The sequence below is a fragment of the Callorhinus ursinus genome, unplaced genomic scaffold, assembly GCF_003265705.2.
Source record: "Callorhinus ursinus isolate GAN/ISIS: 27379988/994484 unplaced genomic scaffold, GSC_fseal_2.0 scaffold14, whole genome shotgun sequence".
NCBI lineage: Eukaryota > Metazoa > Chordata > Mammalia > Carnivora > Otariidae > Callorhinus > Callorhinus ursinus.
The window spans coordinates 35507254-35521283 of NW_027397076.1; the positions used below are offsets into that span (position 1 = coordinate 35507254).

General features: G+C 37.7%; 1 protein-coding gene across 4 annotated transcripts in view; it reads right to left on the bottom strand.

Annotated features, from left to right (window-relative positions):
- Positions 1 to 14030, bottom strand: part of CPSF6 (cleavage and polyadenylation specific factor 6) — a 34827-nt gene that overhangs the window by 11250 nt on the left and 9547 nt on the right. Inside the window, exons 4-10 of one of the 4 annotated variants that reach the window (XM_025882716.2) lie at positions 10141 to 10286; positions 9070 to 9243; positions 8829 to 8939; positions 7875 to 8379; positions 5016 to 5131; positions 4381 to 4534; positions 335 to 527 (exon numbers count right to left, since the gene is read on the bottom strand). In XM_025882716.2, the coding sequence (XP_025738501.1) occupies positions 341 to 527; positions 4381 to 4534; positions 5016 to 5131; positions 7875 to 8379; positions 8829 to 8939; positions 9070 to 9243; positions 10141 to 10286 (1393 nt within the window). In that variant the 3' untranslated portion in view covers positions 335 to 340. Of the gene's footprint in view, positions 1 to 334; positions 531 to 4380; positions 4535 to 5015; positions 5132 to 7874; positions 8380 to 8828; positions 8940 to 9069; positions 9244 to 10140; positions 10287 to 14030 lie in introns of all 4 variants that reach the window. The other 3 variants (XM_025882713.2, XM_025882718.2, XM_025882717.2) reach the window with 3 other exon arrangements.

Below are 14030 nucleotides of genomic sequence, written 5' to 3' on the forward strand. Positions count from 1 at the left end.
GTTTCAAATTACATGCAAACTACGCAATTAAGACAATTCCAATTTTTAGATTTTAGAAGTAGACATGAGTCCTCTTGATTGTTTTCTTAAGACCATTAACAATCTCAAAGTTTTAACTCAGCAATACAATATTCAAGGATAAAAGGTTAAATTTTTTTTTTTACCTGTCATTACTCACCTGTCATTTGTCTCAGATGTTTCCAGAAGATTAAATTCAGAACAAGTAGTTGGACCATTTAAAATGTAGGTATATACTGTATAAACAATAGCCTTGGAGTTATAATTACTGTTAATAACACATATGCTAAATATAACAGGAACAAGGAATACCCACCTTCTTCTAACGATGACGATACTCGCGCTCTCGGTCCCGTTCTCGGTCCCGATCTCGGTCCCGGTCCCGGTGTCTCTCTCGTTCTCTGCTTCTCTCTCTATAATAATCATCATGACGATCTCTACTACGGGATTTATGACGCCGACTCTTTTCTCGTGATCTACTATGGTCCCTCTCTCTTGATCGTTCACGTCTTCTAAAAGAAATTACTGGATTAATGCTCCCCATAAGTGGATAGCAGTGTTTAAAAGTACCCGAGACAAAAAATTCTTTACAAATCTAGTTTAGACTTAGGATGTCCTGAACTTCCAATGATTTACCAACTCACCAACAAGCATGAACTAGAAATTCCATTTTAAAAAATATTCACCCCCAAACTAGGAACCAGACACACCAGGGGCAATACATCTTATCATCTATAACATCTAATAGCCTAAAACAGACATGTAGTAACTGAAAGATCAACAGAGAGGTAAAGGAGAAAAAATTTCAAAGGACATGTTGTTTCAAACTAAAGAATGTACAGAAGGTAGTTATTTTAGACATAAAATTCATGAGACTTAAATACATAAAAATTACCACCCATTAACAAGTGATCTAAACCTATATGTAAGTATCAATTTTACATTTATAATTATCCCAAATATGGTAACTATCCCAAATATGATTCATCATGAGTCCTACTCCACTGAGAAACTTTCTTATATATGTTTGCTGCAGGGGTGTGTGGTGGGGAGCTGGAAGGCATGGTGGGAAGCAGAGTTCAAAATTTAGTACTTATGACCACTGAAAATATTGGGATACAACTCACATTGTTATTCAATAAAAAGAAATGTTTCATGAGCTGCCTTCAAAAACAAAACAAGGGTGCCTGGGTGGCTCAGTCGGTTAAGCGTCTGCCTTTGGCTCAGGTCATGATCCCAGGGTCCTGGGATCAAGTGCCGCATCGGGCTCCCTGCTCAGTGGGGAGCCTGCTTCTCCCTTTCCCTCTGCCTGCCTCTCCCCCTGCTTGTGTGCACGCTCTCTTTCTCTATCAAATAAACAAATCTTTAAAAACAAAACCAAACAAAAAAAACAGGTAATTTAACCAAAGTATACTGCTTAAAATACTTTTAGAAATTTTGCTAAATTCTTCACAATTCTGGACTTCAAGCTCTATTACAAAGCTGTATCACCAAGATATATGGTACTGGCACAAATACAGACACATAGATCAATGGAACGGAATAGAGAACCAAGAAATGGACCCTCAACTCTATGATCAACTAATCCTCGACAAAACAGGAAAGAATATCCAATGGAAAAAACGACAGTCTCTTCAACAAATGGTGTTGGAAAAACTGGACAGCCACATGCTGAAGAATGAAACTGGACTATTTCCTTTTTTTTTTTTTTAAGATTTTATTTATTTGAGAGAGACAGTGATACATGTGCAAGCATGAGAGACAGACAGAGACAGAAGGAGAAGCAGATACCCTGCTGAGCAGGGAGCCCAATTCGGCACTTGGTCCCAGGACCCTGAAATCATGACCTGGGCCAAAGGGCAGCTGCTTCACCGACAAGCTACCCAGGCGCCCCTGAGAAACTGGACCATTTCCTTACACCATACACAAAAATAGACTCAAAATGGATGAAAGACCTAAATGTAAGACAGGAATCCATCAAAATCCTAGGACACAGGCAGCAACCTATTTGACCCCAGCTGCAGCAACTTCTTGCTAGACATGTCTCCAAAGTCAAGGGAAGCAAGGGCGAAAAATGAACTATCGGGACTGCAAAATAAAAAGCTTTTGCACAGCAAAGGAAACAGTCTACAAAACCAAAAGACAGGGACGCCTGGGTGGCTCAGTCAGTTAAGCGTCTGCCTTCAGCTCAGGTCATGAACCCAGGGTCCTGGAATCGAGTCCCACATTGGGCTCCTTGCTGAGCAGGGAGCCTGCTTCTCCCTCTGCCTGCCTCTGTCTCTCTCTCTCTCTCTCTGATAAATAAATAAAAATCTTAAAAAAAAAAAAACCAAAAAACAAAAGACAACCGACAGAATGGGAGAAGACATTTGCAAATGTCTTATCAGATAAAGGGCTAGTATACAAAATCTATAAAGAACTTACCAAACTCAACACCCAAAGAACAAATAATCCAATCAAGAAATGGGCAGAAGACATGAACAGACATTTCTCCAAAGAAGACATCCAAATGGCCAACAGACACATGAAAAAGTGCTCAACATCACTCAGCATCAGGGAAATACAAACCAAAACCACAGTGAGATACCACCTCACACCAGTCAGAATGGCTAAAATTAACAAATCAGGAAAACGACAGATGTTGGCAAGGATGTAGAGAAAGGGGAACCCTCCTACACTATTGGTGGGAATGCGAGCTGGTGCAGCCACTCTGGAAAACAGTATGGAGGTTCCTCAAAAAGTGAAACAAGGCAGAGGATCACAGGGGAAGAGAGGAAAAAATGAAACAAGATGAAACCAGAGAGGGAGACAAACCATAAGAGACTTTTAATCATAGGAAACAAACTGAGGGTTGCTGGAGGGGAGGGAGGTGTAGGAATAGGGTAACTGGGTGATGGACATTAAGAAGGGCATGTGATGTAATGAGCACTGAATATTACATAAGACTGATGAATCACAGGCCTGTACCTCTGAAACCAATAATACATTATATGTTAATTAATTGAATTTAAATTGAAAAACATTAAAAAAAGAAAGAAAGAAATTCTACTAAATTCTCAAATTCACAATAGGGAAAGAACAGCTGTCTGTAAGCTGAAATATCTATTTTGTATTTTTGCACCAGACAGCTAGACTTAGCAAACATTATTAGATGCTAAGCTCTTTGATCAAGGTAGAAGTTCTTATTAGTAGGGCTTAAAAAATTACAAAGACTATGTAAGGTATGGTCTTCAGCTATGATAAATTTGTTTGGATACAAAGATCCTTACTTACATTGGGTCAGAAAGGTACTAATTAGGAAGTTGGGGACCATGACCAAGACCAAAGTCTTAAGACTTTAACACCAGATAAAGTACACTGAAGACAGATCTATGAATATCATGTACAGATTAAAGATCTACCTTTCAAAAATATGGAAAACTTCAAGGTTAGCTGCAATGCTAAAAAAAGGAATTACCTAGTAAGAAAACTTAAGAATAGACCATTCAATAACTCCCTTATTCAATATTTATTTAGCACCTATTCTGTACCAAACACTGTTTAGTCATTAGAAATACTGCAGTGAACAGGACAGGTAAGGCCCCTTCCATCTTCCAACATGTGTTCTAGTGAAAAGAAATGTGCAATAATAATAAGGAATAGGAGCACCTGGGTGGCTCAGTTGGTTAAGGGTCCAACTTTTGGTTTCAGCTCAGGTGATGATCTCAGGGTTATGAGAACGAGCCCCATGTCAGGCTCTGAGCTCAGCACAGAGTCTGGCTGGGATTCTTTCCCTCTTCCTCTCCCTCCCCCTCAAATAAATAAAATTAAAAAAAATAGATTATGGTAAGTACTATGAATATGGTAAGTACTATGAAAGAAATAAAAAGAACAACATGACAGAATAACCTGGGAGAAGACCTCTCCTAAAAGTTAGATTGAGTTGAGCATGAAGAGTAAGAAGCCAGCTATGTGAAGAGCCAGGGAAAAGGGCTCCAAGCAGAAGGAATATCAAGTATAAAAACAATGAGATGATTAAGTACTGATGTATCAAGAGGAAGAAAAGAGAGACCACCGTGACTAGAGAATACTGGGCAAGGGGTGAGGTACACAATGAGGCTGAAAAGACAGGCAGGTATCACACAGTGCCTCAATGTTTACAGTCTTATTCTAAAAGTAACCGGAAACCTTCGAAGGGTTTTAAAAGCAAGCAAACACCTGACATTTGATTCAATGTAAAAAAAGAAGAAAAAAAAAATCACTCTAGATGTTGCATAAACAGTAATAAGTAAAATCAAAGTCCTATTTTAAAGTCCCCAACACAGTATTTTTTCTATTTGTAAAGTAAGAGTTTTAAATAGACATGAGACAGGAAAGTTTTACCTTGATCCAGAACCATAAGACTTGGATTCAATTCCATGAAGGCAATCTTGCAAAGAGCTAATAAGAACTTTGCAACGATCATCAGCAGATACTTTGGATTGTTTAATTAAAGAAATTGCAGTTACCAATGTCTCAATAGCACTCCCATAATCACCTATGAGGGAAAGGAGAGGGAGTGAAATCAAATAAATTGTTTCCAAAATACCACCAAACTGCTTGGGGTAAGAGTAATAAAGCATTTTATAAAAGAAAACTAAAATAACTACAGAAGATTTTCTTAATTTTTTTAGTGTTTCGCCATTTGGAAAAATGTGCATGAAATTAGCACAATTTGTTATTATTATAGCTGTGTAAATCAGGTTATTAATTTGTAAATATGAGAGAATCAAATTTAAGTCATTAAATGGAAGGACTAAAATTTAAATCTACACCTAAATATTTAAAATTATGGATCTTTTCATTACTGTGACACATAGCTTCCTTCAATGTCTTTTAAACAAACAAAGGTACAATTTGGGAATATGAATATAAGTACTAAATGCAAATGATCAATCTTCAAGATTGCACATAGCTTTAGGTCATTCCTAATAACATAAATAAGAAATATTAATACAGGAAGAAATATATATACAAACCAGCACTGGCATCAGACACAGCTCTTGAAATAGCACTGCTTGAGATTGCCCTATTTCTATTCATGATTTCTTCAAACTCAGCTTCACTCAATGGCGTTCTTGCAGTATCCATTTCCCTGTAAAATAAAATTAACCTTAAATTGTACTCAACAAATCTTCTAAGTTAGTCGTAATAGTATAAAACAATTCATATTAGTTGCTTTTGACAAGTGCCTCAGAGCTAGTAGTTATTCTTCCAGAGTGAAGCATACTGTTTATCCTACAAAGAGAACAAGTCTAAGCAAAATTCTTACACCACTATCTTTCAGCTGAAATAAAGTAGCAACTTAGAAACCTTGCCTTTCTGGAGGCCAGAAATAATGTATTTAGATATCTACAATATAATATTTTTCAGAGTCATACAAAAACAGATATAATAAATTGTTCTGATGAATATATATTATATAACATAAAATAATATTTGTATCTTTTATTTATATATATTTTTAAATGTTGGGAACAAAAAGTACAGCCCTACACAATTAAGGAATCTCGTTACATTTATGTCTGGATCCTCTAGGCACAGGACCCAACTCACAACAGAAGGATAACAAATGTCTGATTAATTAATATAACTTCAGGCAGGGACAAGATCTTAGACCATCTTGTTTGCCACTGAATCCCCAGAAGAGTATCTGGCAAATATAGTAAGTGTAAACAACTGTTGAAAAAAATGAATTTAAGTGCCAAAATTTTCTAAAGCTGATTGACAACTTTAAAAATTGTACATGGACACTGTGTCAACTATACTTCAATAAAAGAAGAAAAAACTGTACATTATAGAAAAAGTAAAGTTTTTTGCCATCTGAGTTACTAGTTACTAGATTAAGACATTGAGTTGATGGGGCGCCTGGGTGGCTCAGTTGGTTGAGCGACTGCCTTCGGCTCAGGTCATGATCCTGGAGTCCCGGGATCAAGTCCCGCATCGGGCTTCCCGCTCAGCGGGGAGTCTGCTTCTCCCTCTGACCCTCTTCCCTCTCATGCTCTCTATCTCTCATTCTCTCTCTCTCAAATAAATAAATAAAATCTTTAAAAAAAAAAAAAAGACATTGAGTTGAGGGACACAGTAGCAGCTCATTCCAATGAAATGAGAAAAAAAGATAATCTAACCTTTTGCATGCTTTTTTTTTTTTTTAATCTGAAAGAGAGAGACACAACGAGAGAGGGAACACAAGCAGGGGGAGTGGGAGAGGGAGAAGCAGGCTTCCCGCGGAGCAGGGAGCCCGATGAGGGACTCGATCCCAGGACCCTGGAATCATGACCTGAGCCGAAGGCAGACGCTTAACCGACTGAGCCACCCAGGCGCCCTCTTTTGCATGCTTTTAAGGTACTACTGTTATTCCCCGAACTTTATAAACATCCTGAGCAAATTACAAGTTGTTCAAAATACAGGTATAATTTCAACTAAATGCTATGACTTGTGCCCATCTTATCCCTCTTAAAAAAAAAAAAATCCCACCTAAGATAGTTTTCTCTAATTTTCAATAAAAAGTAGTCATTAATAACCATCCCCCCATCATGAAAACCTAATACTGCAAAAATTCTATTATGTAAGGAAAAGGATAGGAAACTCAAAATTTTAAATAGTCAAACCAAGTCATGTAACCCACTCTTAATATACTAAAGGTGAACACTTAATATGAAGTCACTCACTGGAATTAAAGTGAACAGAAGTTATACTAGTTTAGCAGTTCTAACAGTTTTCTAAAGAAAACAGCATTTAAAAAAAAAAAAGATTTTACTTATTTATTTGAGAGAGAGAGCATGAGTGGGGTAGGGGGTGGGGCAGATGGAGAGGGAGAAGCAGACTCCCCGCTGACCAGGGAGCTCAACCTCGGGCTTGAACCCAGAATCCTGAGATCATGACCTCAACCAAATGAGCCACCCAGGTGCTCCAAACAGCATTTTTGACAGCCATATAGATGCAACCTCTACAAATGGATAATGGTCAATGGGCTTTGCTTACAACATCAAATTTATTGCCATGAGCCTGTGCAATTGCATGGAATTAGGCAGATTCTCAAATCCATTCCTTTATGACATTATCAGACAAAATGAAATACAAAGTAATTCAACAGTGATAGTTTAAAAATATAAACTCAGAAGAAATTAAAGCGGGCAGAAGATTATAAACCTAGCTCTCTAAATTATGTTTTGAGTACGGATAGTTTTTAAAGGACTTTTGAAAGGGGCTAAGAGATCACTTACTTCAGTAGTGATTTCCACCCAGCTCTTCTCCAAGGATCACCATTAATTATTTTAATTTCCACAACAACTGTGTTTTACAAGCCTTCTTCTACCCAAATGTATTTGTAAATTATTGAATGCTCCCGTTTTAATTAAAAGTTGGTAATTTGCTACTCGGGACTCCTGATCAGCATGAGATAATCAACAGTACCTATATAACAAACTAATCTAATTCCTAAAATGAAGAAACTTTAATGCTCTGTGTATTATCACCAATGGTAAAGGAGATTCATTTTTAAAATCTTAAAAGTAGCTTAAGGATCCCATTTGCTCACTTAAATTATCTTTATTAACCTCTTTTAACTTAAAAAATAATGAAAATGAATCCCCAGAATTTAGTGATTTGCTCTAAATCATGTAGCCTAATTAAGTGGCAGAGGTGGATTATTCCCAACAGTTCTGTATGTCTTTCACCATGATACTGCCTCTTCTAACGAGAAACAATATAGAAAATTAAATATCTGGGGGAAAGGTCATAATTTAAAAAAACAAAAACCTTAGTGATGACAGTGTGGAGTACCTTTTACCAATCAAATACACCAAGTCTACCGTCATAGATACATACTAACTTACCTTCCAGGAGGCCCATAGTCACCCCTATCATACGGTGGGGGTCGGCCGTATGGATCTGTTGGTGGTGGACCCCGGCTATCTGAAGTAGGCATGCCGCTGTTAGTCGGTGGAGGAAAGAAAGCCGGGTTCACATGTGGAGCTGGTGGTGGGGCACCTGGAGGTGGTCCAGGAAGATGCGGAGGAGGAGCAAGTGTAAGGGGTGGCCCAAGAGGGCCAGGTGGGCGAGGTGGAAAGGGGCCTGGAGGTGGAGGTGGTCCCTGTTGTGGAGGTGGCGGACCAGGAGGGGGGCCGTAGCCTGGAACTGGAGGTGGAGGGCCAGGAGGAAGTGGACCCAATGGAGGCTGCCCAAAAGGTTGTCCAGGAAAAAGAACTGGTGGTGGAGGGCGATCTCCTCGATTAGGAGGCCCAGCTAAAGGAGGAGGCAGAACCTGACCAGGAGGTGGAGGACCCGGTGGACCAGGTGGGCCTGGAGGACCTAAGGGTGGACGTGGTGGAGTCTGTCCAGCTATAGAATAAAGGAGAGAGGAGAGAGAGAGAGAGAAAAAAAACACTTCAATAAGGTACTGTAACCTTTATGCCAAGATTATACTTTTAAAGCACAACTCATAGACCAAGATTCTCTTTAAATGAAACCCATATGGTAAATGCTACACTAACAACTACAAAAGTGAAGTATATCTTTACAAATTTAACTAGTTCAATTTATGCTTAAGAAAAATTATTGAAACAAAAAACATTACTAAAGAAGATTATAATGCTTAGAGATAGTTTCCACCTTTCAGCGTACACACATTTCTTACAGTGAAATCACCCACCTTATATTCTACTCTGATGCCAAGCTAGAAAGTGAAACAAGGAAAAATGGTCTTGAAAGGATTTTTTAAGAGGTAAGAAAATAAGACGGATGTAAATATTCTATATATAAGTCAAGCAAGTTTGGAGAAAAATAAAGACCTTTTAGGCCAAAAATGGGTATTTCCTCTATGCTGTGCCCCATATGCCATGGAATCCTAGTTTCCAGGAACAAAGGCCGAGTTCCTTTAACAAGATGCTTGATCAAATTTCCTGGATTCCAAAAATAGCATAACAAGGAGAGTAAGTCACATTAATAATGCATTACTTGAAAAAGAGAGAAAAGGAAAAGAGGTATTAAGGTAGACACATTTTATCCATGGTAATTTAAGAAAAATTTTACCTGGAAAAGGTGGGGGTGGCCCTCCTGGTCCTGCTGGTCCAGGAAATCTGTCCCCACCGGGAACAGCCCCTGGAAAACGGCCCCGTCCTCTACCACCTTGTGGAAATGCTGCACGTGAACTGCCTCCTGGAGGACCAGCTTTACCTTCCCCAGACATTTGTCCTGATTGTGTAGCTGCAAATATCCAAATACTCATAAATAGCATTTATTAAAATAGTCCTCTGAAATGTAACCACTGCTATTAGAAACAACTCTATTTCAAAGTTCTGTATGCTATAGGCTAACGTGCAGATGCCTTGGGCCTATCCACACTACATGAGGAAGTACTGGTTAGAAAACTTTCACATCTAGTTAAGTTCTTTTGAGGTCTCAAAATATCCAGACTTAAATTATATTTCCAGCGGGTAAATGAGTTACTTTCAAAACACCAGTACTCTACAGCAACCAAGACTAAAATTCTCCCAACAGAAATCTGAATTTCAATGAGCACAGACTACTTAAATTTTGTATCATATTCTTCAGTTAAGTCTTAAGTGCTAAAACATTAAATGAAAAACAACCACTTGAATTTGTTAATTGCATTATCATCCACCTTATCTCTTTAAGTGATAGCATTCATTAAGCGTGTAATGGCAAATCTTTTCTGTATTCACTTTACCAAATGGTGGAAGGTCTTGGTGACAAGCAGAAAATCAACGAGTATTTTCTGTTACCAGTTGTTTCTCCCCTACCACAACACACATCCACATAACCTTCCTTCAATCTAAGGACTAGAATGTAGTTTCTTCCTTTCTCTAGGATGGGAATGACAGGACAAGAATGGCAGGGCTACAGAACGTGCACAGTTATGTAATCCTGGGTCTGAGACATGTGGAGAAAAATGGGAATGGGTTTTCAGTACACTGGACCATAGTCACAAACCAGATTTAATTCAAAGGATGGACTTTCTAAAATGGATTCTCCAATGAACCAAATATTAAGATGACTTCTCTAGTGTAATTATCTAACAAACACTAGCAACACTGGTTAAAATGCACATCTTTTAATAAAGGCCTCTGAGGGATTGCTTACTTTTCCTGGACTGCATTTCAAATTGACTCAGGAACTGTTTATTGCATGGAGTTACAACAGGATTCTGACCATGAAGTTCTCTTTTAGGCAACAGATCCATTAACTTTTTTGAGGATGCTTCAGATCCAACACCAACAAGGGCAAACCTAAAAGATGTTTAAAGGAGTGAGGGTAGGTGAGGAGAGATTAACAAAGCTACTATTATTAAAAAGGAAATGGTGTGAATTTACTTTTATCTAAGAAAAATAAAAATATTTCTTAAATTAAAACAATACAAGTTCATACTTTCATCTTTAACTTTTTCAAAATAACACAGCATACACTTTGCTCATTAAGGTGTACAATCCAGTGTTTTACAACCGTCACCACAATTTTAGAGCATTTTCATCATCTCAAAATGAAACTCCATACTCGTTAGCTGTCACTCCATTTCCTCCCATCCCCCAACCGTAGGAAACCACTAATTCACTTTCTGTCTCTATGAATTTGCCTATTCTGGACATTTTATATATATGAAATTATATGACATGTGATCCTTTGTGATTAGCTTCTTTCACTTAGCATGTTTTCAGGGTTTATGCATGCTGTAGCATGTATCATTACTTAATGTCTTCTTATGGCTGAATAGTATTTCATATGGATATAGCACATTTAAAAAAGTATCCATCAGTTGGTAGGCATTTGGGTTGTTTCCATTTCTTGGTTATTATGAATAATGCCCTGTGAAAAGATGCCCAATGTCACTATCAGGGCAATGTAAATCAAAACCACAATGAGATGCCGTTTCATATCCACTAGGATGGCTATAATCAAAAAGATAAAAAGTGTTGATGAGGATGTGGAGAAATTAAAAATTTCATACACTGCTGACAGGAATGTAAAATGCTGTGGTTACTTTGACAAAACATCTGGCAATTCCTTCAAAAGTTAAATACAGAGTTAACATAATAATCCAGTAATTCCAATATTGAGTGTATGTATGTGTGTACACACACACACACACCCCTAACAATACTGAATATGTGCTCATACAAAACTGGCACAAGAATATTCACAGGGGCATTATTCACAATAGCAAAAGTGGAAACAACCCTAATGTCCATCAAATGATGGATGGAATAAAGATGTAGTATATCCATATGGTATTCAGCCATAAAAAGAATTAAATGCTGATACATGCTACAACATGGCTGAATCTGGAAACATTATGCTAAGTGAAAGAAGTCAATCACAAAGGACCACATACTGTATGATTCTACTTACATGAAATGTTCAGAATAAGCAAATCCATAAAAATAAACTGTTAAAGGGTATGGGATTTCTTCTGGGGGTGATGAAATGTTCTGGAATTAAAAAGTGATAACAAATATACTAATAACCAACAGACTGAACATTTTTATTTTTTATTTATTTTTCTTTAAAATTATTTTTATTTATTTATTTGTGGGGAGGGAGAGCATGCGTGCGCACAAGCAGGGGGAGAGCAGGCAGAGGGAGAAGCAGGCTCTCCACTGAGCAAGGAGCCCAATGCAGGACTGGATCCTAGGACCCTGGGATCATGACCTGAGCCGAAGGCAGACACTTAACCAACTGAGCCACCCAGGTGTCCGAGACTGAACATTTTTTTTTTTAAGATTTTATTTGAGAGAGAGAGATAATGAGAGATAGAGAGCATGAGAGGGAAGAGGGTCAGAGGGAGAAGCAGACTCCCTGCTGAGCAGGGAGCCCGATGCGGGACTCGATTCCGGGACTCCAGGATCATGACCTGAGCCGAAGGCAGTCGCTTAACCAACTGAACCACCCAGGCGCCCCCAGACTGAACATTTTTAAAAGGTAAATTTTATGGATGAGAATTATATCTCAATTAAGAAAAATAAATTTGAAATAGAAAAAAAAGAAAAAGAGAAAGAGAAAGAAAGAAGAAAAAAATGAGAGAAAAAAAGAATGGCTCCAATTTCATATAGTTATAGGATATTCTAGATTATTCTCAGAAGGGCTCTTAGGAGCTTAGAACCCTTTTCTTCCTAATGTTCAAAATGGCTCTTTAACTAGATCCCTTATTCTAGTCAACAAACAATTCTGCTGTGTGACTCAAGATTATCTTGGGTCACAACACTTAGAAACAATTTAATGAATTCATTAATTTAACAAGTATGTATTGAACATTATCACCTACATGCCAGACACAATCCAGGGCTAGGGACACAGGAGTGAACAAAACAAAATCGTTCCTCTCGTGGAGCTTACAATCTAATGGAGACAAGACCTGTAAGTAAAATGTACTATAATAAAGAAAAAATAAAGAAACAGTGAAAGGAGCAGAAGGTAATATTTTGCATAGGATGATGAGGAAAGAGAACTCTTTCAACAGAGTCCTGAATGAAGTGAAAGAGAGATCCATGTGGATATTTGGGGGAAAAAACCAAGAATAAGAAACTACTAGTGTAAAAGTCCTACGTAGAAATGTGTTTGAAGAACAGCAGAGATAATGTGGCTGAAACAGCATAAGGAAGGCAAAGAATAGTACGATTTAAGGTCAGACAGGTAGTGGGGAATAGATCACATAGTGCCTTCTAGGCCACAGTAAGATTCTGGCTTTTACTCTTAAGTGATAGGGGACCATTAGAAGAAGATCTGGGCAGACAAATACTGATGTCACTTTTTTCCAACGTTTACACTGCGCAGTAACATAAGCTGTAGGGGATTTAGGGTGAAAGCAAGAACACCAGGTAGGAGGCTATTACAAAAGTTCAAGTAAGAAATAATAGTAGCTCGGGACCAGGTAACAGAAGTGAAGTTCATAAGAAGTGGTCGGATTCCACATATATTTAGAAAATATTCTTCATGTAAACAATACACTGAACATGAAACAAGCATACTGAGGCATATTCCTTATCATTCGACATCTAGTAATTTATCTTAAAAAAATCCAAAATCTGCAGCCAAAAGTTTATATAAAATGAAGCCTGCTGTAACATTATTTATAATAGGGACTGAAACTCAAATAACCAAAAATAAGAATAGTAAAATAAATTACTGGGGCACCTGGGTGGTTCAGTCGTTAAGCGTCTGCCTTCAGCTCGGGTCATGATCCCAGGGTCCTGGGATCGAGTCCCGCATCGGGCTCCCTGCTCAGCGGGAAGCCTGCTTCCCCCTCTCCCACTCCCCCTGCTTGTGTTCCCTCTCTCGTTGTGTCTCTGTCAAATAAATAAATAAAATCTTTAAAAAAAAAAAAAAGTAAAATAAATTACTGTAGCACATAAGGTATGATGGGAAGAATTAAGACATTACAGAAAATGGGAATTTACGGATAAATGTTTTACTCATGTTATGAAACGTGAATTATAATCCTGTTCTTTTAATTTTTTTGCACTAAATATATTATATGAGCACTAGGGAAAAACCTGCAAGTATATTCACTAAAATCTTAAGAGTAATCATGTATGGATGGCGAGCTTGTGGCTTTTTATTTTCCTATTTCTGGGTACCTGTATTTTATAATGTTGCTCTAATAATCCTATCTCATGTACATAATTTAATAGTTACACAAAACATTCATTTTACATTATTCTCCAGTTGCCCATCTTTCCCCATCCCTTAATCACAGGATAATAATGCTTCTTCAAACTGTCTTCAATAATCATTTCAACCACAAATGGAGAAAACTCAGGAAAATTAAATAGACCTAATCTGCCCACACTTCCAGCTTCACTAGTTTTAGTAAGTAAGATCACAGGGTAGACGAAGTAAGTGAAATGAAGGGAATCTCTGCCCAAGAACTTTCTGCCAATGTGAATAATAAAGCCTGCATATAGTTAGCATTAAGAATAGTTACTCCCAAAATTACAATCACTAGCTACTAACATATTAGGGGAAAAACAAAATTAAAA